Source organism: Malaclemys terrapin, chromosome 1 (genome assembly GCF_027887155.1).
Source record: "Malaclemys terrapin pileata isolate rMalTer1 chromosome 1, rMalTer1.hap1, whole genome shotgun sequence".
NCBI lineage: Eukaryota > Metazoa > Chordata > Testudines > Emydidae > Malaclemys > Malaclemys terrapin.
In genome coordinates this window covers 104542876-104564640 of record NC_071505.1, presented here as the reverse complement: position 1 = coordinate 104564640, position 21765 = coordinate 104542876, and the positions used below count along the sequence as shown (strand labels likewise).

At 42.7% G+C, this 21765-nt stretch overlaps 1 protein-coding gene across 1 annotated transcript in view; it reads right to left on the bottom strand.

Annotated features, from left to right (window-relative positions):
* Positions 1-21765, bottom strand: part of DGKI (diacylglycerol kinase iota) — a 286719-nt gene that overhangs the window by 132969 nt on the left and 131985 nt on the right. The window contains exons 7-11 of the mRNA XM_054034123.1: positions 20844-20915; positions 20082-20198; positions 12759-12833; positions 12262-12357; positions 10873-10955 (exon numbers count right to left, since the gene is read on the bottom strand). Of these exons, the coding sequence (XP_053890098.1) occupies positions 10873-10955; positions 12262-12357; positions 12759-12833; positions 20082-20198; positions 20844-20915 (443 nt within the window). The remainder of the gene's footprint in view (positions 1-10872; positions 10956-12261; positions 12358-12758; positions 12834-20081; positions 20199-20843; positions 20916-21765) is intronic.

Genomic DNA, 21765 nt, shown 5'->3' with positions numbered 1-21765 from the left:
TAGTGGTACTAAAAAAGGCTACAGAGCAAAGGAGTTCTCCTATGAAAGCTTTTCCATAAGGTAGAACTTCACCTCTTAAGAGCTTCATGCTTCATAATTCATTTCTCATAGATTTCACGTTTGTTCCATGTGCTTTGAAACGAAACAGCTTATTTTTCTTAAAGCAGTAATGTCTTTTGACTGGTATGACCATAGTAAATAGTATACTACCAAGGGTTAAGCGATATATTTAGGCCTCTTTTCTGAACTGATAGCTCAATTCAGCAGTAATTCTCCATACAGAGTCATGGAATTTGGTTTTGTGGAAGAAAATTAAATCCCATTGCTGCAGGTATGACTATGAAAAACGAAAAGCCAACCAGGAAGCAGGCCTGGGCTCTTCCTTCCATGGGCTCAGCAGGCCTTATTCAATAGGATTAATTTTGGTTTTTAAATCTTCAGTCAAACTGAATGGAGACTTTCTCGCTTCAGCTAAGAAGCTGGGAAACTCCTGATTTTCTCCTTGTATAAAGCAAACAAACTTGAAATTAAAAATCAGACTGTAGGTTGAAAATGCAAACACTCACTTTCAGGCCTACTGAGAGTCCTGGCGAAAGTAGGAGTATGGCTAAAGTAGGATAGCCCTTGCATTTGGGGCATTTCTCCTGCCAGCTCCTCTGACTCCCACTATGTTTCCTCTAGACTGTTAATCTCCCTCTTGCTTCTGAAGCAGATGACTATATTGTGGAGGCACACACTGATCAGATGGGTGTTTTTCTGCTGTGTTTAACACAAGTGTGCTCCTACTCAGCATATTGGTGGCATATTCCCATCACAGACGGGAGCACCAATTATTAAACTGACAGGAAGAGTAGTCTACTAGAAGTTTGAAGGTGTGCAGCAAATTTCATATCACCAGCAGGATTGGAGGGAGCTGAGGAAATGGAGAACAATTACAGGTTGGGTGGGAACAAGATAGAACAGAGGGAGAAAGTAAAACTGGAGAAACAAAATCTGAATTTCCTCCCAGTGTTGTACAGCCTCCTTGACCTGAGAGTGAAACTTGACAACTATGAATTTAGAAGGGCTTCAGCCATCACCATGGTGTTGTCTAAACTATTGAAATTTACCTTAATAAGTATTTGCTCCTCAAACAATTGTAACACACCTCACGTACATACGCAAAAGTGCTCCAAACAGAGTTGCCACCCATCTGGATTTTACCCGGAGAGTCCAATTTTGGGTTTTCTATGTCTGGGTGCCATTTAGGGTTGCCAGGTGCCTGGTTTTTAACCAGAAAGTGTCACCCACACCAAAAGTCACAGTTACTGCAGGGCTAGAGGAGGTGCAGAGTCACTAACCTGTGGCAGCCCTGCTCAGCTAGGGCCACCTCCTACCTGCAGGGCACCTCCTACCTTGAGACAATCCAGCGAGGAATGGGGAAAGGGGTGAGGAGCTAGTGATGGGGGTGGGGCTTTGAGGGGAAGAGGCGGAGCAGTGGCGGGGCTTCCGGGGTTCAGTTACCAGCAATTAGAAAGATGGCAACCCTAGCTCCAAAGAGTTTATAGTGGAGCTAAATACCACATAGCTTATGCTTCATCAGGGAATACCGACTGAGCTGAACTATTTTAGTATTAATTGTTTTAGGAACAATGTAGATATAGACAAGTTGAAACTAGTCCTCACATTACCATCCCACAGTGCACTGATGGCCTTTCAAAGTCTCCCGGAATACAGTGTTGTTGGGAGCTGTGCCAGCAACTCTGGGATAGGTAATCAGAGAGCTTTGCAATTGAAATGGTTTAGCACAGAGCTAGTGTGGGTGTGGAGCTACCCTGCAAGATTTCAAAGCACAATTTAGCAGGGCTAGTGAGGATGCATTAAGCTATTTGTGCTTAAACCTGTGTGATGCAAGTTCCATTAGTTCCGTTACCGGTGTTTCATTTCTGTAGCGCAGATAAGGCCAGCAATAGTTCATCGTGTTTCTTCACCATCATATATTCAATCTGAGATACCAATAATTTAGTCAAAAAGCAATGGTGTTAAAGAATTGCTGTGATGAAATGATACTGCGATGGCAGACGACCATGGTGAAATGCAATCCTGATGAAAGACCACACAACTGAATAATGTGGATACAGGTTTGATGGACTCTGGAGTATAAATTGAGGGGCTGATTCTCATTTATACTCAAGCTCTTTTACAGTGCTCTATCCAACTGAACTTTCACCCACTTTAAGGCCTCATTACATTGCCAGAGTGGTATTAAGGAGTCCTGGTATACATGAGAATCAGGCCCTGAAGTTTTGAATGTATGGACAATAAAATCTTTCTGACCCCTCTCACATGGGGAGGTATTGGAGTTTACTTTGTGGGATTTGTATCTGTTTTATGTTCTGCATGATCTTAAGGAATGGTTTACAAATAAATAATTAAGCAAATTAAATGCTTCTTTTTCAGGTAACAGAGAGACAGACAATCATTTCTAGCCTCCCTCCCCAATTAAATGGAAGAACTGAAGTCCCTTGTCAGCCAGCCCCTGTACAAGGGAAGAGCTGCTTACCTGCCTGGGGGAACACTTATGAGATAAGCTTTGCCAGCACTGCGCCTGTGGCCCAGGGAAATGAATTACTACTTGGGCAGAGATAGTTACACACAGTTGCCACATCTGGAGAGTCACTCCTGGTCCACAGTAATGGATAACTATTAGAAAAAGGTCAGCCAGCACGTGGCTGATGACTTGGGTATCCAGCAGAGATTTAGGCATGGTGCTTTGTTCAATTAGGCTGCCCCTGTGACTATGGGAGTCTGACCACCCATCCTATGTAATAAGAAAGGTCCTTGATTGGGTAGGATGCTGAATGCATATAATAAGAAACTGCTAAAAAGCTTTTGATCCGATAGAAAATGTTTTAGAGCAGTAATCATACAGCATATCAAACAGCGTGATACAACGTATGATTTTGTATTATGACTAAAATGTGGTATCCCTTAATGGAAACTTTTGTCCTGTATTTTTCATATATCTTTGGCCTGTACTGCCTTGAAAAATAGCAGGTCACCCCATTCTTCAGCTACCCGTTTACCATAGGAAGTGCCATCTCTTACTATATCATTTCCAGACTTTGTGTTTTATGTCATTATTTGGCAGGGCTCTTTCAGAAAATACAAACCACCTTACAATAGGGACACCCACAATTTGCCCAATTGAGGTGGCCACTTGCCAGGACACAAAAGTTCACACCTAAATATCATCAATGCAACAGATTACACACTCCCACCTTTATTAGAGTGGTACAAGTCATGGAGGTTACAGGTTTCAGCATACAATGCTCTCTCTTGATTAAAGTGAACTCCACTCCACTGCATGGAGGTTACTCAGCATCAAGATGAAGCATTGCAAGCTGGGCCATGGAGTCTCCACACATCTATATAAAAGAGGCAATATCAAAAAAAAAAATCCAACCCTAAATTAACACAGAGTTAAGAATGCTTGGTGGTATATTGTCCCATTTCAGAATAGTGAGTTGAGCAAAAACAAACGTCTGAAAACCAGGACATGCACAGTTAAGGTTGCCCATTCGACCTTAACTCTGCCCTCTTTCAGACATGCCCCAAGATGCCCTGCTAATACATAAACCTTTACTCTGCCACCACACAGTTGATGAAATGTACAAGCTTGTCACCTCCCAACTACTGTAATTCCCCTTCCCACATTGTTGGCAGTGAATGCAGCTCCCTGAAGTGTTCATTCTCTGGTATTCAAAATTTCCATTACTCTTACTTTCCACCCTCCTATAACTCAACTGAGGTGCCTGGAGTGAAGGAAAACTATGTTACAGTGAAACGGTGCTCCTGGCTGGTTTCAGAATGGTTGGAGGGTGGAGTTTGTGGCAGGACCAGCGATAGAAATCACAGGCAGGGTTTTTGTTCCAAACAACTGACAGTTTTATGTTTGAGAGAAAGATCCTCTGACTGTGTCCAACAGATGTACCCCATCTCCCAGAAACAGTGAAGTGCCAGAGCTTGTAATGTTTCTATGCCATATAATGCACATTTTGCAGTGGACCATGAACCCTTCAATTTGCCAATTAATACTCTTCCAACCTTATTAACAGATTTTTAATTGCTGCTGTAGCAATTGGACATTGAGCCAAATCAGAGAAAACTATCACCGTTTCTGGACACAAATCTCTGATAAAAAGCAACAGAGGGTCCTGTGGCACCTTTGAGACTAACAGAAGTACTGGGAGCATAAGCTTTCGTGGGTAAGAACCTCACTTCTTCAGATGCAAGACTGATCTCTGATGAAGTCCAAATCTGCTCTTATATATTGTATGAGGTGCACACCAGGAATAAGGCTCAGATCATTTCAGCCCAAGTGAATCACCACAATGTATGGTTGATCAAACCTCTTAAATCACCCAGTTAGACATTGCACAGTGGACAAAATACAGGGCCCCAAACTGACACCAACGGAGACTACCTCGCTCCACCTAAATTAGCCAGTAGTTAGCAATCCCCATGTCCTCATGGTGTACTCCTTGCTCTCCTGTAAACTTCGGGAACATCATGATCCAAGAATCGCCCAAAATCCACATTAGCAACCCCGGCAGTGCACATATTTCTTTTCCCTCGGCAGTCAAGGTACCTGTATTGTCAGGTGTACGAAAATCTATAGAGGTCTATAAAATCTTGACCGGTGTAGAGTAAATGAATAAGGAAATGTTACTTGCTCCTTCACTTAACACAAGAACTAGGGGTCACCCAATGAAATGAATAGGCAGCAGGTTTAAAACAAACAAAAGGAAATATTTCTTCACACAACGCACAGTAAATCTGTGGAAAGTCATTGCCAAGTGTTGTTGTGAAGTTAAAAACTATAAGAGGTGTCGAAAAAGAACTAGATAAGTTCATGGAGGATAGATCCATCAATGTCTATTAGCCAGGGTGGTCAGGGATGCAACCCCATGCTCTGAGTGTCCCTAGCCCCAGTTTGCCAGAAGCTGGGAATGGGCGACAGGGGATGGATCACTTGATGATTACCTGTTCTGTTCATTCCCTCTGGGGCACCTGGCACTGGCCAGAGTTGGAAGACAGGATACTGGGCCAGATAGACCATTGGTCTGACCCAGGATGGCCGTTCTTATGTTCAGTTCCAAACCTCCACCCTGTGTGTCTTTAGAAACACTACATTAATCTGCCCCAAGATCAGGAAGTAGCCACTTGCTTCCCTTCCCCAGCCAGAGGCCAGTAAAATACAGATTTTCTGAAATAACCAATCCAAGGCTTGCCTACCACCCACCATCATTTCCCAACCTCTCTGCAGCCACAACCTCTCGCCCTGTCCCTGATTCCCCCTCCTCCCCCTCCTCCACACCCCTCCCCCCCCCCAAAAAAATCCTCTGTCTCCGGCTCCTCTCCACCTGATAAAACAAAAAAATTGGTTAGACTGGCTGCTGACTATTCTGCTTTGTTCATAGTGAACTTCCACATAAAATAAAAACATGTTTTCTTAGAACAGAGACAACTTGTAGCAAACAACTTGAGTTATTAAATCTGTATTGCACAGGTGTACCAAGAATGTCAGTGGCAGGGGCTCATCAGAGACAATGGCATCAGCACTTTCCCTCAGACTACCCGGGCAGGCATTAAATGGCTGCATAGAAACTCTCTCATGATCTTCTACTTTATTGGAGTGTGTCAAAATTCTGACAGGGGTACTGGTCTAGTGAGTGGGGCGGGTGAGGGGGAAGCTGTAGACATGATATATCGTAATTTTAGTGAGGCTTTTGACAGTCACACATGACATTCTCATAAGCAAACTAGGGAAATGTGATCTAGATGTAAGGACTATAAAGTGGGTGCACAATTGGCTGAAAGACCATATTCAAAGAATAGTTTGCTGTCAAACTGCAGTCCCACGGGGGTCTGTCCTGGGTTTGCTACTATTAAATATCTTCATTAATGACTTGGACAATGGAGTGGAGAGTATGGTTATAAAATTTGCAGATGACACCACACAGGGTGGAGTCCCCCACCACTACAGGATGGGAACCAACTGGCTAAGCAGCAGTTCTGCAGAAAAGGACCTGGGGATTACAGTGGACGAGAAGCTGGATATGAGTCAGCAGTGTGCCTTGTTGCCAAGAAGGCCAACGGCATATTGAGCTGCATTAGTAGGAGCACTGCCAGCAGATTGAGGGAAGTGATTATTCCCCTCTATTTGGCACTGGTGAGGCCACACCTGGAGTACTGTGTCCAGTTTTGGTCCCCCCACTACAGAAGGGATGTAGACAAATTGGAGAGAGTCCAGCGGAGGGCAACGAAAATGATTAGGGGGCTGGAGCACAGGACTTTTGAGGAGAGGCTGAGGGAACTGGGGTTATTTAGTCTGCAGAAGAGAAGAGTGAGGGGGGATTTGATAGCAGCCTTCAACTACCTGAAAGGGGGTTCCAAAGAGGATGGAGCTCGACTGTTCTGAGTGGTGGCAGATGACAGAACAAGGAGCAATGGTCTCAGGTTGCAGTGGGGGAGGTCTAGCTTGGATATCAGGAAACACTATTTCACTAGGAGGATGGTGAAGCAATGGACTGGGTTACCTAGGGAGGTGGTGGAATCTCCTTCCTTAGAGGTTTTTAAGGCCCGGCTTGACAAAGCCCTGGCTGGGCTCATTTAATGGGTGTTGGTCCTGCTTTGAGCAGGGGATTGGACTGGATGACCTCCTGAGGTCTCTTCCAACCCTAATATTCTATGATTCTATGAAAGCACTTTGGGGGACAGGATTAGAATTCAAAACAACCTTCACAAATTGGAGAAATCATCTGAAATCAACAAGATGAAATTCAAGGAAGGTAAGTGCAAAGTACTACATTTAGGAAGGAAAAATCAAATGCACAACTACAAAATGGGGAATAACTGGTTAGACAGTAGTACTGCTAAAAAGGAACTGGGCGTTATAGTGGATCACAAATTGAATATGCGTTAACAATTTGATGCGGTTGCAAAAAAGGCTAACTATAATTCTGGGGTGTATTAATAGGAATGTCATGTGTAAAACATAGGAGCTATTTGTACTGCTCTACTTGGTAAGGCCACAGCTGGAGTACTGGGTGCAATTCTGGGCACCTTAGCAAAGATATGGACAAATTGGAGAGAGTCCAGGGGAGAGCAACAAAAATAAAAGGTGTAGAAAACTTGACCTATAAATAAAGGTTTAAAAAAAACTGGGCACGATGAGTCTTGAGAAAAGAAGACTGAGAGGGATTTGATAAAATTCTTCAAATATGTTAAGCACTTCTGCAAAGAGGATGGTGATCAACCCTTCTCCCCTTGACTGCAGGGGACTGGACTAGATGACTTATTGAGGTCCCTTCCAGTCCAACACTTCTATGATTCTATGTCCATTAAAGGAAGGACAGGAAGTATCAGTTTATTCAGCAGCAAGGAAGATTTACATTAGATATTTGGGGAAACTTTCTAACTAAAAGGATAATTAAGCACTGGAATAGGCTTCCAGTGGAGATTGTGAAATTTCCTGCTATTGCCTGCAATATCTTGACAAACATTGTTCAATTAATTTAAACTTTATTGAATTAACTTTAAGTATTTCAGGAGTTTGTTGTATTAAAAATACAAATGTTTGTGTGTTATGGTAGGCTTGTATGTAACCTGTCCAGGAGACATGACTAATATAAACCTTGGGAAGTGTTATAAGTGTCCAAGGACTTTTTTAAACAATGGGCTGAGACAAGAATGAACTGTAGTTGAGGAGGTTTTCTACAAAATACTTGGGAGAAGAGCAATACAAATGCCCACCTCCAGACCTAATCTTTTGAAGCTTGCCCCCAAGGAAGGGACCTTTGTCTATGAACTACCTATTCCCAGAATCAAAAGGCCCAAATAGCATAAAGGAGTAACTCCCAGATTCACAGCTGTTATGACCTTGTGACCACAGAGGGGTCTGAAGGATTGTCCACCAGCCAGAGCCCTTGTTGCAGCTGGGGTGAGTCCTTGTAAACTTATTACCATGTGTGTAAGTGCTTTCATTGTTTTTAATATGTTTTCTCTATAACCCTCTTCTCTTAAGAATAAATGCACTTGCTTAGAAAGAGCTGTGTGGTAACAACTATGGGCAGTTATGTTGTTTGTAGTTTCTGAGGAAGGAAGGCAAAGCAGGCCTGCTGAGGCAATCTGCCTTGCTAAGTAATAACACAGTGTAGCAGGGATCTGTGCAGCCTGGAAAAAAACCCAGTTGGCAGGGAGACGTGGGTCTCCACCCAAGAGAGGTGATGGCTGGGGAACCAAGAGTTTGAGAATAGGTGCCTTTGCTGGACCATAAATGGAGAATGCAGCTGTAATTGCCCTGAACTGTGATACCCATCATTGAAGGTCTTTAAGACCAGGTTAGACAAATATTTGTCAAGTATGGTCTAGGTACACTTGGTCCTGCCACAGCACAGAGGGCTGGACTAAATGGCCTGTTAAGGTCCCCTCCAGCTCTGTATTTCTAGGGTTCTGTGTGCACGGTTATCCTTCCAGACTGCACAATTACGTAAGCAAAGAAGTGAACACTGGTGGTGTATATATTAGGCTAGGGAAGGCACTGCCTTCCCTGGCTGGAGCCACTGCCATGGGATGCCAGGCTGGGGCTGATCCAGCCGACCCAGGGCTGGGGCTGCTCCGGCTGGCTGGCCCAGGGCTGGGGTTGGCCAGCCAGCATCGCTGGAGCTCTGGTCAGTCAGCCAACTGGGACTTGGGCTGGCCTGAGACTGGGGGTGGCCCAGGGTTCCTCTGGCAGCAGGGAGCAACTCAGGATTCCAGCCGGCCCGAGGGTTCTCCAGCTGTGGGAAGAGGTGGCAGGGGGGACCCAGGGCTCCTGCTGCAGGAGGCAGAGCCTCATCTGGCAGGAGTGGGACCATAGGGCTAGCCTCCCCGAAGAGGAGGGTCCACCCGCCACCCATGGAAGTGAACATGCTCTTAAACACTATTCACAATTTGGGTCCCCCAAAAACTTAGTGGACACCATGCAACACCCAATATAAAAACTGACTGATTGAGACTATATTGACCCACATCACTGCAATAGTTTTATCTCTAACTCTGCACAAAGACAGAAAACACCTAGAACCTTTTTGGAAAATAGTTATTTTTTCTGGGCTTATATCTCTGGAATCCCTTGCTCAAATGACCCCCCCTAACCCAGGCATTAGCCCTACTCTGCACTCCCACAAGGCACAGCAAATTCCAAGAAAATCCACACAAGCACCTGGATTTTAGAGCACTTGGAAGAAAAGTCTTTTAATGAGGAAGGATAGAGGGAGGATGAAGGTGAAAGGTTTCCCCTGCACATCCAGCTGCATCACAGGAGACTCTGAAAGGCCTGGAGATGAATACAGCCTGAAACAGTTGCTCTGAGGGTGTGAACTGTTCCATTAATCTCAGTGGGTGTTCTCATCTCCCTCAGGAGAGCTTTAGAGCCTGGAATATGCACAAAGTATGCCTGTTCTCAGCTTCCTATCCAAAGCAGTAGGACTTCCTCAAATCCTGCCTCACATGGGAGGTATGGAGGAGGGCCTCAGACCCTCCCAAATGGGCATGCACCCCCCCTGAACCCAACTCTCATGAGGGGGAAGTAAAGGGGGGGCCAACCCCTGTAGATGGGCCCAGAGCCCCTAGATCCTGGCTCACACATGGGGGCAGCAAGAGGATCTCGGACACCACCAGTGGGGCAATTGCTCCATATCTCAGCTCATATGAGGGAGGCAACAAGGGGCCCAGACCATCACTAGAGGTGTAAGAGCCCCCTAGATCTGGGCACACATCTGGGAGGGGAAATTGTGGGGTTGACAGATGCCCCTGCTCCTATTCTACCCCAGTTCTCCTGCCACTCACCCCCACATCCCCCTTCCCAGTGTCCCTCTACCCCGAACTCTTCCCTCACCTGAGCCGCCTCTCCCACCTATCCCTATTTATGCTCCTCCCCATAACCCTACCCATTGACACCTAATATCTTTCCCCTCCCACCAACCATTCACATGTCTATTTTTTTTTTTACTTTGATTACAATCTCTCCAAAATTAAATTGCCACTCATGACTCACGAATTGAAGCAACTTCCAGCCACTCAGTCTCAAACTCCTTTTGTTTTAGGTGGGGGCTTGTGATTAATTTATCCTTCCTTCTGATAATTGAAGGATCAGTTCACAGCCACCAATTTCAATGAGGTCTGTACATCCAGTCATTAGCACCTTTCAGTTTAACAGAACAAGGCAGCAGAAGAAAACTGTTTTCATAGGGCCTGTAACTTGGGAACCCATTGGTCAAATAATCCCAAATGTCGAGCACTAATGCTACCCCATACCTCATTAGGCACACCAAATTTCAAAGCAATCCAAGTAACCGTCCAGATTTTAGAGCACTTACAACAATTGAGCTTTAAAGCATGTAAAATGGTGGGAATGGGAAACCTCTAGCTGTTTTTCTGTACTGGTGCATGCAAAATGTACAAAATGTCCATTTTCTTAAACACCATTCTCAGCTTGGATCCCCCAAAGATTTAGTGGGTGCCATGCACTACCTTGACTGAGACCATTTTGACCCATATCACATCAATAGCTTGATCTCTAGCTCTGCACAAAAACAACCCTCATAGAAGTTTTTGGAAAATGAAATGTGCAGTTAAGCAGGAACTTAAGTCCTTTGCTCAGTAAGGATGGACACAAGCATGTGCTTAACTGCATTGCTGAATCAGGCCCTTAAACAGTGGATCACACTTTGATAAGCCTGGCTAATCCCCCTATTACTATCAGGAAGCTGCATCCAACCTATCCTTTGCCCACATACTTAACAAGCAAAGAAAGATGCTGGCAACGTTAAATGCTTCAGTACTTACGCATCTCTTGGCCCTTCCTGAGAGAGATCGAAGACTTGGCGTGGATTCAAGTACCACATGAACATCTGGAGAACCTTAGTGCCCTGTTAGGATAGAAAATGGAAGGAAAATAAATGAGCAAATGAACTAATGACTCTTATACGTAATAATATTTATTATTAACTTAATCTTCGTAATACCTTTCATTCATTTGTGTTTTACAGAACAAAAGCAAACAAAAAAAGGAGTATTTACTGGCAAGCCAAAGCAAAAACTATCCATTGTGACAGATGATTGCCCTAGAGAACATTCACGTCGCCTACCATCCCACTCTTTCTGTATTTGTAGCCTCTTGGGGCAGGGACTGTCTTTTTATTCTGTGTTTTTATAGTGCCTGGCACAATGGGGTCGCAGTCCATGACTCAAGCTCCTAGGTGTTACGGTAATATGAATAACAACGACAACATATGTCCATTGAATTTAGAATGCAGATGTGTAGTGGCTTCAAGTTCACAGTAGAGCTAGTTGGAAAAACTGTGATGGAACCATTTTCATCAGAAATCCCAGTTACAGCAAAATCAAGATGTTTTGTGAAATAGTTCCAAGTTTGTTGAAATTTTGTTTTGGAGAAAAGCGTACAAAAAAGGTTCTGGAAATGTTGAACGTCCCATTTCAACATTTCCTGAAACAAACATTTTTATTTTTCATTTAAAAATGACGTTTCATTTCAATGTTTTATTTTAGATTATAACAGAACATAAATGTTTTAAAAGGTCAAAATCAAAACTAAACAAAAAAAATTTCAGAATTTTCCTTTGCATGGAATTTTGAAATTTTTGTAATGATGTGTAAACCCACTGTTTACTTCAGCTCTACTTGCATGACCAAAGTGTTCAGCCTGCTACTTACAACTTGATAATGGAGCAATATGCCTAAGCAACAGCGTCATGCTCTGAAACTCAGTTTTCTAGAGCACCATTTCCAACATATTTACAATTCAGGACTATGTGGCTTTACAACATAAGATACGTGGCCAAGGGATGTTGAGAGATTTCTCTGATTAAACCAAACCAATGGTAGGGCAGGAGGATGACAGGCGATTACTTTGGAGAATCAGAGAGCTCCATTTCTGTGGAAAGACTGAGGTTTCCTGAAAGACTCTCCAAGCCGCTATTCTGGTTTCCTCTCAAAGAATCAAAACCTGGGAGGAAGATCACACTGAACAATCCAAACCTCAATTCTGGTGGGAAGAAGATTCACCGGGAAGGGTCCAGTTCTCCATTCTAGGAGTCTGCATCCCAGGTCACATGCAACCCTCCCTTTCTGTGCCTCACCTGAAATCACTTTATGACACATAATTTAAAGGAATTTATAGAAACTTTGTGACTGGGATCAAGTTGATGCCTTTACCTGATTCCCTCCACTTTTTGGATTGACAAACACCAGCAGTGGTTTCATGAGCAGCGAAGAGATGGGCTTTATCACAAATGGTCGGCCTTTGTTTTCCTGCAAAATCAGAAGTGGCAGAGAACTTTAATTAGAGCTACACAAAACTAATGCTAAAATCTCTAGCAAAAAAAAAAAAAAAAATCACAAAGCATTCTCAATTCTGTTTTTAGAGGCTTTTGTGGTCATGAAAGCCGCTAGATTAACAACCCCTGTGACCTTTAGTCAGAAAATCGCTATAGCATAGACGACAAGATTCCCTGTGCACCCCCTCATCATGCCTCAACTATTCAGCCTAGCCTATTCTACCCTAGAGAATAAATCTATGCATCCCATCTAAAAATGGGAGGATAAGTCAACCTGGGCTGGCTGATCGATAGACATGCTAGATTTTAACTGGCAGTCTAGAGATAAAAATATCCATTCAGTTCACCTTTCAAATACTATTAATTAGGACTTACCTCATTGCTTCTTTTGCTGGCTTTTCTTTTAAAGGATGTTCTCTTCTTCCGCCGGGTTGAAGTTTTTAATGAGTTCTATGAAAAAGAAAAAAAAAGGATACATGAAAAGCAAAACAAAAAATCAAGTCAGCCCCAGAAGTAGCCTCATTTAAGAAGCTCCTTCATGCATGGTCCGTTTGGAGAATGATACAGTGTCTGGCACATGCTTGAAGTTTAGATCACATGCGTCTCATGCTTTACACTTCCACACCACCATTGATGGAGAAAGCCACACACGGAGACCAGACTGGTGCTTTGGAACTGGAAGCTTTCCCACGCCGTGGGGAGAAAAAAATCAGATACTCCCAGAGACTCACATAACACCACATGTTGTACCTGCCAACCCTCCCAATAGGGGTAGGAGACGCCCGTTTTCCCTCCGGGGCTCCAGTCTCCTTCCCAATCAGGCTCGTCTCCTGGTATGGAGACCACCTGCACAAAAATGTAATAAAACATGATAAAAGGAGCTATTTTTTCATGTTTAAAAACCAAAACAAAAGCAAAACAAAACAAAACCCCAGTTTTAGCTGTGGTGACCACCATGACTCAACATAATGCATGCCACCAGTGCATATGATGCTGGCAGACAAAGTCAAACCTGACCTACCATGAAACTAGTGTAATAATCTGATAGAAAACCTCCTCTGAATTCTTAATATTTAAGGGTTTCATTTTTCTAAAATAAAAACAAACAAAAACCTCTGCCACTCTATTGCAGAAAAATTAGTTAAAACAAATAGATACTTTGTAGGACCTACCAAAAAATTGCAGTTAACTAAAAATACTTGTCCTGCCATGAGTGCAGGGGGCTGGACTAGATATGGAAAAAAAACTATTCCCCAGAATAGCGCAAACTTCATTGATGGTGGAGCACAAAAATGTGCTGAAGTGGTCAGGGCCAGACAAATTGAGGCTTTTCTTTTTTAATTACTGCAGTTGTTGAATTAAAATAGCCATATCCCTATAAATTTTCTCCCTATTCACACAGTGCTGAGTTTCAGCTGAGTTGGAAACACTGAGAAAATGGACTTTCCCCACAGTATTTCAGCTTAGTCTATTCAAAACTAGGAAGTACAGTGGGGCAGAAAATTAAAAGAAAATTTGCAGAACTTCTAACCTCAAGAAGTGAACAAGTTCCATTCCATTTTTTTCCCCAAAAAAGTTCAAGTCACTCTTATTTTATCCAAATTGATCTAGACATCCCTACTGAGAAAAATTTCACTGGCCCAGAGAACTGTGAGTGGACACGGCAAAGCTATTCATCAGAATCTGCTGTTTTTACTCAACCTTCATCTTCAGCCAACAGTCCCATTACATTAAATAGTGTATTTACTGGATTCACTGCTTGATTCCCCAGTGACCAGTTCTGGCGTTTCAAACCAGCCAATTTTCCTGTTGCTTTTCACCATGCATAAAGGGATCAGCATTTATGTTGCAGTCCCCGTCAATACCTGGCCCAAGCCAGGGAAGCTAATAATCCAACCAGTGGACCAAATTTGCTTATGAATCCTGGTCACATGCCACCTGAGGCATGTTGTACCTATGCTAAGAAGCAGGAGACTGGCTCTATAAAAGTGCTCTAAACTTCCCGTGCTTTGGTGCATATGAAAGTGCACTAGAAAGCATCATTTGCTATAAGGCTGCACTGACAGGGGTAGGTGGATGGTGTGACGTTGCACATTATATGATTTTATGAAAATATGTTCATGTCACTGGAATATGCTTCATGCAAAAGGTCTCTTGTAAGGTACCATTACAAAGCTTATAATCTACTGAGTGTGATCATCCTATTTGTAGAAATGTATCACTCTTGTATCTGAACCTAGAAATATGAAATATAACTCTGAGGGCCTATTGTAATTATGCAAAGTGTGGGCCATTAATGGCGGTTTGGAATCTTGATAACTCCCATTAACCAGGACAATTGACTGCAGATGGCTCTGTTTTACCTGTAAGTCTTCCTGTATATGTGTGTGCTGGCAAGTGGGCAATGAAGTCTTACAGTGACATGTGATCATGTCACCTGAACTGGAATCCATCTTTAACCTAGTGCTTTTCCATTGAGAAGGGGGGTGTGGGCGGGAACCCAGAGGGACAAAGGGTTCCCGCCTTATGCAAAAGATATATAAAGGGGGTGGAACAGAACAACGTGGAGCAGCCTTTATGAGGAATCCCCTAGCTACCACCTGAGCTGGAACAAGGGCTGTACCAGAGGAAAGGATTGTGCCCAGACTAGGAAGGCATCCAGTCTGTGAAAGCAACATATTGAAACATCTCTGAGGGTGAGATCTTATCTGTATTCAGTTTCTTACTATATTAGACATAGACTTGCGTGTTTTATTTTATTTTGCTTGGTAATTCACTTTGTTCTGTCTGTTACTACTTGAAATCCCTTAAATCCTACTTTCTGTATTTAATAAAAGCACTTTTTACTTATTAATTAACCCAGAGTACGTATTAATACCTGGGGGGGCAAACAGCTGTGCATACCTCTCTATCAGTGTTATAGAGGGCAAACAATTTATGAGTTTATCCTCTATAAGCTTTATACAGGGTAAAACGGATTTATTTGGGTTTAGACCCCACTGGGAGCTGGGCATCTGAGTGTTAAAGATAAGAACAGTTCTGTAAGCTGCTTTCAGTGAACCTACAGCTGTTAGGGGGCATGATTTGGACCTGGGTCTGGGTTTGCAGCAGGCTAGCGAGTCTGGCTCAAACCAGGCACGGCACTGAAGTCCTAAGCTGACAGGGCAGGAAAGCAGGGGCAGAAGTAGTCTTGGCACATCAATTGGCAGCTCCCAAGGGGGTTTCTGTGATCCAACCTGTCACAGATGGATCATATATATCCTACTAGTTTTTTCACTCTCAAACAGTGCAATCAGACAGAAGGAGGATACGAAGTTTAAAATCAGTGTAATGAAGCAAAAAACATTGCTTCATTTGTAGTAATCACTGTAGAGATTCTTAGATTCATTCTTCAGAGCTTCTCCCTGGGAGGATTTTTTCTTGAAACCTTGTCACAGAGCGAGACACGGAGTGGCCTAGTGGATAGAGCACTGGACTGGAACTCAGGAGATCTGGCCTATATTCCCAGCACTGCCACTGGCCTGCTGGGTGACCTTGGGAAATTCAGTGTTTCCTCATCTGTAAATGGGGATAATGTTACTTATCTCCTGTGTAAAGGGCTTTGAGTTCTACTGATGAAAAGCACTATATATAAAGAGCTAGCACTATATTAGAAGCATTGATTATACTTACCGGTAATTATTTTACTGGAAGAAGCTGACAATCTGCTATTTAGTGGAAGGACCTAAACCCAGTACAGTTCTTCTGCATAAAGCCAGGACAATTAGGTAAAATAGCATTATCCTCATTAAAAAATAACCATGTGTAAATATATTTGTTGCCAAATCATGTTGCAACATATCTGCTTTTTTGCCATTGTGGACAAAAAAACCCATATTATGACTTTGATAGAAGAACATGCCTTGGTCTCTGTATCTACCAGAATTAAAATATAATAGTGTTTTGTATCTGCACACACTGGCAAGAAAAGACATAATGTGGTTTTGTCAAAACTATATTACGCCACAGTGTTTAAGTATGCCTATTTTTGTGATGTTTAGAGAGCCTGAATGTTTGCTACAACTTAGCAACAGTAGCTATACAACAGGTAAGAGGCAGGGGCACTGGTTATACATGTGCAAGGTTTCATTTCAAACTGGTAAAAGAATAGCAGCCCTGGGAAATCACTGGGGTATACATGGTGAGCTGAAGAAGTTGTTGCATGTGCCATCTTGTCCATATCGAAGTCTTCCTTCTCCACAGGAAGAGTATGGGCGTTTTGACAAAAACTAAATGCTACTCAGTGACATTCCATTGACAGTAAAGAACACCTGTAAGTGGACAGGCCTGTATGTAAATCCTGGATTGTCTCTAAAAGAGGAAAAATCTCCTTGGTGACAATAATTTTGTCCTTCTTCAAAGATAAGAAGCACAGATCATATTACATCATGGTCATTGGAAGTGTTCCAAGCCCACTTAGATAGATTTATGGAAGGAGTAGGACAGGGCCCTCCTTGAGTAATGTCAGGTGGTGAACTGACAGTCTTAGGTAGATCCTTTCATCTAGAATGCTGCAGATTTAATTTTCAGCAGTTCTGAGCCGCAGTAGCTCCAAATTACTTGAACAGGAGCAGCAGGTGCACAGCACCGATAAAAGTCTGACCCTATGATCTTCAGGCAGTTCACAAACTGAAATGAGGCACAGATAATAGTCTCAAATCAGTGGCTTCAGCCAGCAATACAGTAAGAAGAGAGAGTAGCCCAGTAGTAGACAACTTTTGCAAGCTCCTTATGAAGGTTCCAAAGAGAAAGGAAAGCAGATTCACTCACCTCGATCATAAACCCTTTCTTAGCATTGGGATCCAGTTACAATTACTGCCTCTGCTTTGTATCCAGAACCTCAGAAGGAGGGCTGTCTCTGTAACTTCATCACCCAGCTCCTTCTCATCAACTGCTCCTCTCTCCAACATGCGCATGCACGCGCGCGCACACACACACACACACACACACACCCCAAGTCTGTTTAACAACATTCAGGCTGCCAAGAATCAAATATAAAAAAGGACACTAGCCACTGTAGATACCTGCAGTTGCTAACTGGAACACTTAATTTATCTGAACTCCAGGAAACCAGACCCAGAGGCACTGAAAAGCGTTAGAGAGGCTACAGAAGAGGCTCATACAATGAACATAATGAAGGAGGTATTGAGAATTTGCCATCTATATAAATGGGTCATTACATATAGGGATACCACCTGTTCCAAAATTATCCAAACTGTTCTGAATTTCCTTCATCCTGCAAACAGAAGCTTGCAAGAAGTAAAAACTCCCCATTATAGTACAGGCAGCAGGTCACCTAAGGCAGATTGATCTTATGCAACTACATCGGGATGTTGCATTACCAAGACACTGCCGAGAGCGAGAGGGGAGCCTGTTCTTTATTCAAATAGAGTATTAGAAAGGTGGTAACCCATGGTCCATATAATGATCATGGAAAAACAATAAAAACAGAAAGTAAAACTAGGTGAAGAGTCTCTTCATGAAGCTCTCTTGTTTGCTCAGAAACAACCACCAAAAGGAAGTACTGTAAGGGACATTGCTAGAATCCATTTTAAATTAATAGAAAATCCAGTCCAGGACTTGTGTGTGACCAGTCTGAGTTGTTAATAAGTGGAGCTGAGCAAATAATTTATAGTAAAAATGTTACTAGACATATTTATTTCAGGTCACGGAACATCTACAAACAGATTTCTGTTTCCACGTATTTATTCATTCATTAAATTTCCTCTAATTTATTTATGAGTTTTTATTTATTTTCTCCATGGATTGATTGCTGTGAACGTCTGATACTATCAGAAATCCAGTCTGTGTAGATAGGTTAGAAATGGTCAAGTCATTCACAACTTAGAGCTGGTCAGAACCAGTGGTGGGGGCAGTTTCAGTGGAAAATTTTGACTTTTCACTGAAAAACTGAAAATTAAAAACTTTGTTCTAATGTCCACAATTCAAAAAGGACATTGATAAATTTGAGAGGGTTCAGAACAGAGGCATGAGAATGTTTAAAGGACTGAAAAATATGTCTTATAACTGAAGCTAGAGAAATTCAGATTGGAAATAAGGCATAAATAGTTAACAGTGAGTGTAATTAACCATTGGAATAATTTACCAAGGGTTGTGGTGATTCTCTATCACTGCCAAATTTAAAATCAAGATTGGATGATTTTCTAAAAGATACGTTCTAGTTCAAAGAGTAGTTACTTCAGAGAAGTTCTCCGGTTTACATTATACAGGAGATCAGGCTAGATGATGCCAGTGGTCCTTTCTGGCCTTGGAATCTATGAATCTATAAATTCCTACTAGGGTTGGCTTTTCTCACCATTATTTGGGTTTCCTTGGTGGGTTTAGGGTTTGTTTGTTTTTTTACATTCCAGGGGGCTCCTGATCACACTCTGCCATTAGCATTCAGCCCTGTGAGAGGTTTCCACCACAAGAGAGCATCTATTCCGGTGGTTCTTCCTTCAAGCAGCCTGTCAAAGGTCTCTAGATCACTAGATTAAGATAAGATTCAGTAATCTGAGGACTGGTGGCTTGGCATTTTTGTTGCAGAAAATTTTGTGACATAGGTCATGGGGCTACGGAGAAGCAACACAGGCATCAAAACAGCATAGCGCCACTGCGGGGAGCCTGGGTAGTTGGCTATCCCATGCATGGGTTGTATGCCATGTAGCACAGAATCAAGTCTCACTTATTGTGGAAAGGGGACACCCTAAGTAGGATACCTGGTAGGTTCTGAGGAACAAAACACATGGGGCTGGCAAGAGAACTAACTATCCCATCAGTTATTTCCCATGTCCCTTTTCTGGTCTATCCCAATAATTTAAGTTACACTGGGTATTATCAATAAAAATGGCTGTGTCCTTTGCATCATAGACCAGCGTTGTGCATTCACTCTGAATAGGAGTCCGGGGATAAATTACACCAAGTACATTGCATTTACTGTTCTGAATTATCGACCATTCCCCCCACCCCACCCCCTCACCCGCCACATGCAAAGTAGCTCCAGTTGCTTGGGTGACCCTAGTTGTGAAGAATGCAGTCAGCACCTTCTCTGGAAAGGGGCTCTGGAAACCCTTTTTCCCCTGCTGTGTTGAGCAATGTCTTATCCCATCTAAGATATACCAAATCTGGTGCAAACGCTGACAAGTTGAAAACTCATTATCTGCAAGCATTGGAGCATAATGTTCAGCAAGCATTCATGTGAGTAAAACATGATCGTCCAAACATCCATGGAAAGTGAATGCAAAAGGGAACTGAGCACAGCCATGGCCAATTCATGTTTCAGTTCAACCAAATATTTGTGGAAAGCTTTTTTTCCTGTATTTGCCCAGCTCTACTTAGTGAAACATGCTTGAGTACCTAAAACATAGAGGATTCTTGCAGTCCGTTAGATGAACTTGCAATAAGAAGAATGAACTGGATTGCTTAGTGCCAAAATCAGGTTGATCACTTATTGCCCCAAACGAGACAATGAAAGAATCCTTCCAGAGGGGTAGATGAAAGAGTGAGATAGAGGTTCATAATCATCATGGGTGTAGCTGGGTGTGAGGGGCATGGACAGGGCAAACAAACATGCTTTTGTGGAGGAGTAACCAGGAGCAGAAGCCAGGCTCACCCTGAGCTGCCAAACAGCATCAGAAACAGACATCAGCATGCAGTTACCTGAGCTTTCTTCACCTTAATGATCCAGGTGGGAGGCACAATGACAGCAGCATGAGCCCCCAGGGAACACGGCTCCTCGATGTGATGTAACATGAAGCAGGTGACTTTGTTGTGAAACTAGCGAAGGGAGAGCAGAGCCATCAGTGAGGTGGACAGAGTGCAAAAAAAGGAGAAAGAGGGAGAGAGAAAGGCATGGTAGGGACAGAAGAAACAGGGAGAGATGTGTGAGGCACTGAGGAATATACCCAGCTCAACTTCTTTTCCCAGTCCTCTGGACCAAGAGAGTCTTAGGAACATTAACCAAAAAAACCCACCTCCCCATTTTCTCATCCTTTGTCAAACATGTCCCCTACCCCCAAAAGACACCCCTGCTTACATACACATAACGGTAGTAAGACCAAATTCTAAACAGGCAATATTATACAAAATGGGAATCCCTTATTCTCTGAACCACTAACAGCAATGGAGTGCTTGAGAGCGAACCCTCTTGTTACCCCAGGAGTGGTCTTGTTATACTCCAAAAGGAAGGAGCTACATTCAGCTCTCCTCCACCTGAAGAACAGACTACCCAGGTGTAGCATCCTTGGGGAGAAGAAATAGAAAGGGTACAAATAAGGAGATTCTAGGGGGCTCTTTCCCCCCAATAAATGAGCACATAAATCGACCAGGATAAATGAAGTCAAACATGATGATCCTGTGTGGGCAAAACTACCCCCAGCATTTACACAGCCCCACCTCCCAACCTCCGTTCTAGCCACTTACCGCCTGCTTGCACCAGGAACAACTGATGGCCACAATCTCTTTACTGTGGAAGGAGAATTTTTGCTGAAATCCCTGGGATGGCAGGAAGAGATAGGAGAGGAAGGGTTAAGCTGCTTTCCCTCACATCCACATACTTCCCATCACATGAGAAAGTTTAGCACCTTTAACTTTTGTCACATGACTGAGCTAGATCAGTTCAGGGCGGTCAGATACAGTCTTTCACATCTCTTGGATGTCCTATGAATGGACTAAGGTCCCTGGGGGCTCTGAACTGTTGCACATTACTGCAATCAACAGAATATCATGACATACACAGTTCATAAACACCCAACAGGTTAAATCCACCATTGTTATTTAGCTCCCTACTATTATGGAATGCCATAGTTAAGGTTGTTACTGAGTTTCCATTATAAAACCAATTTTGGCCTCCACGATAAAATCTATAACAAACATCTTATCAACCTCAAAGTTAGAAGATTCTACCTGGGGACAGATAGCATTTTATGGAAAATTTGAAGTGACTCCTTTCATTTAATATATGTAATATTGAATTATAATACCCTAAAAACAGAGGTGTTGGACACACGTCCCAAATTTGTCGTCTTCCCTCCCCTCTCCCCCACAACTTTGTAGCAAAAAAAAAAGAAGAAGAAGAAGAAGAAGAATCAGTAAAGAGAGAAAAACTATTTTCATAGATTTGAATAGAACTGTGTGAAATTTAGAATTTCTATCCTGCAGGAAATACCAACATTTCAACATTTGTATTGTCTCATATCTGGATGTAAAATTACAATTTCAATTTTTTTTTAATAGAACATAAATTTCAAAACCTTTAAATTTAGATATTTCGATCAAAGCATTTCAACATTCCCAAAATCAAAATGTTTCATTTCAGTTTGTTGAAATGACCCAAAATGCTTTG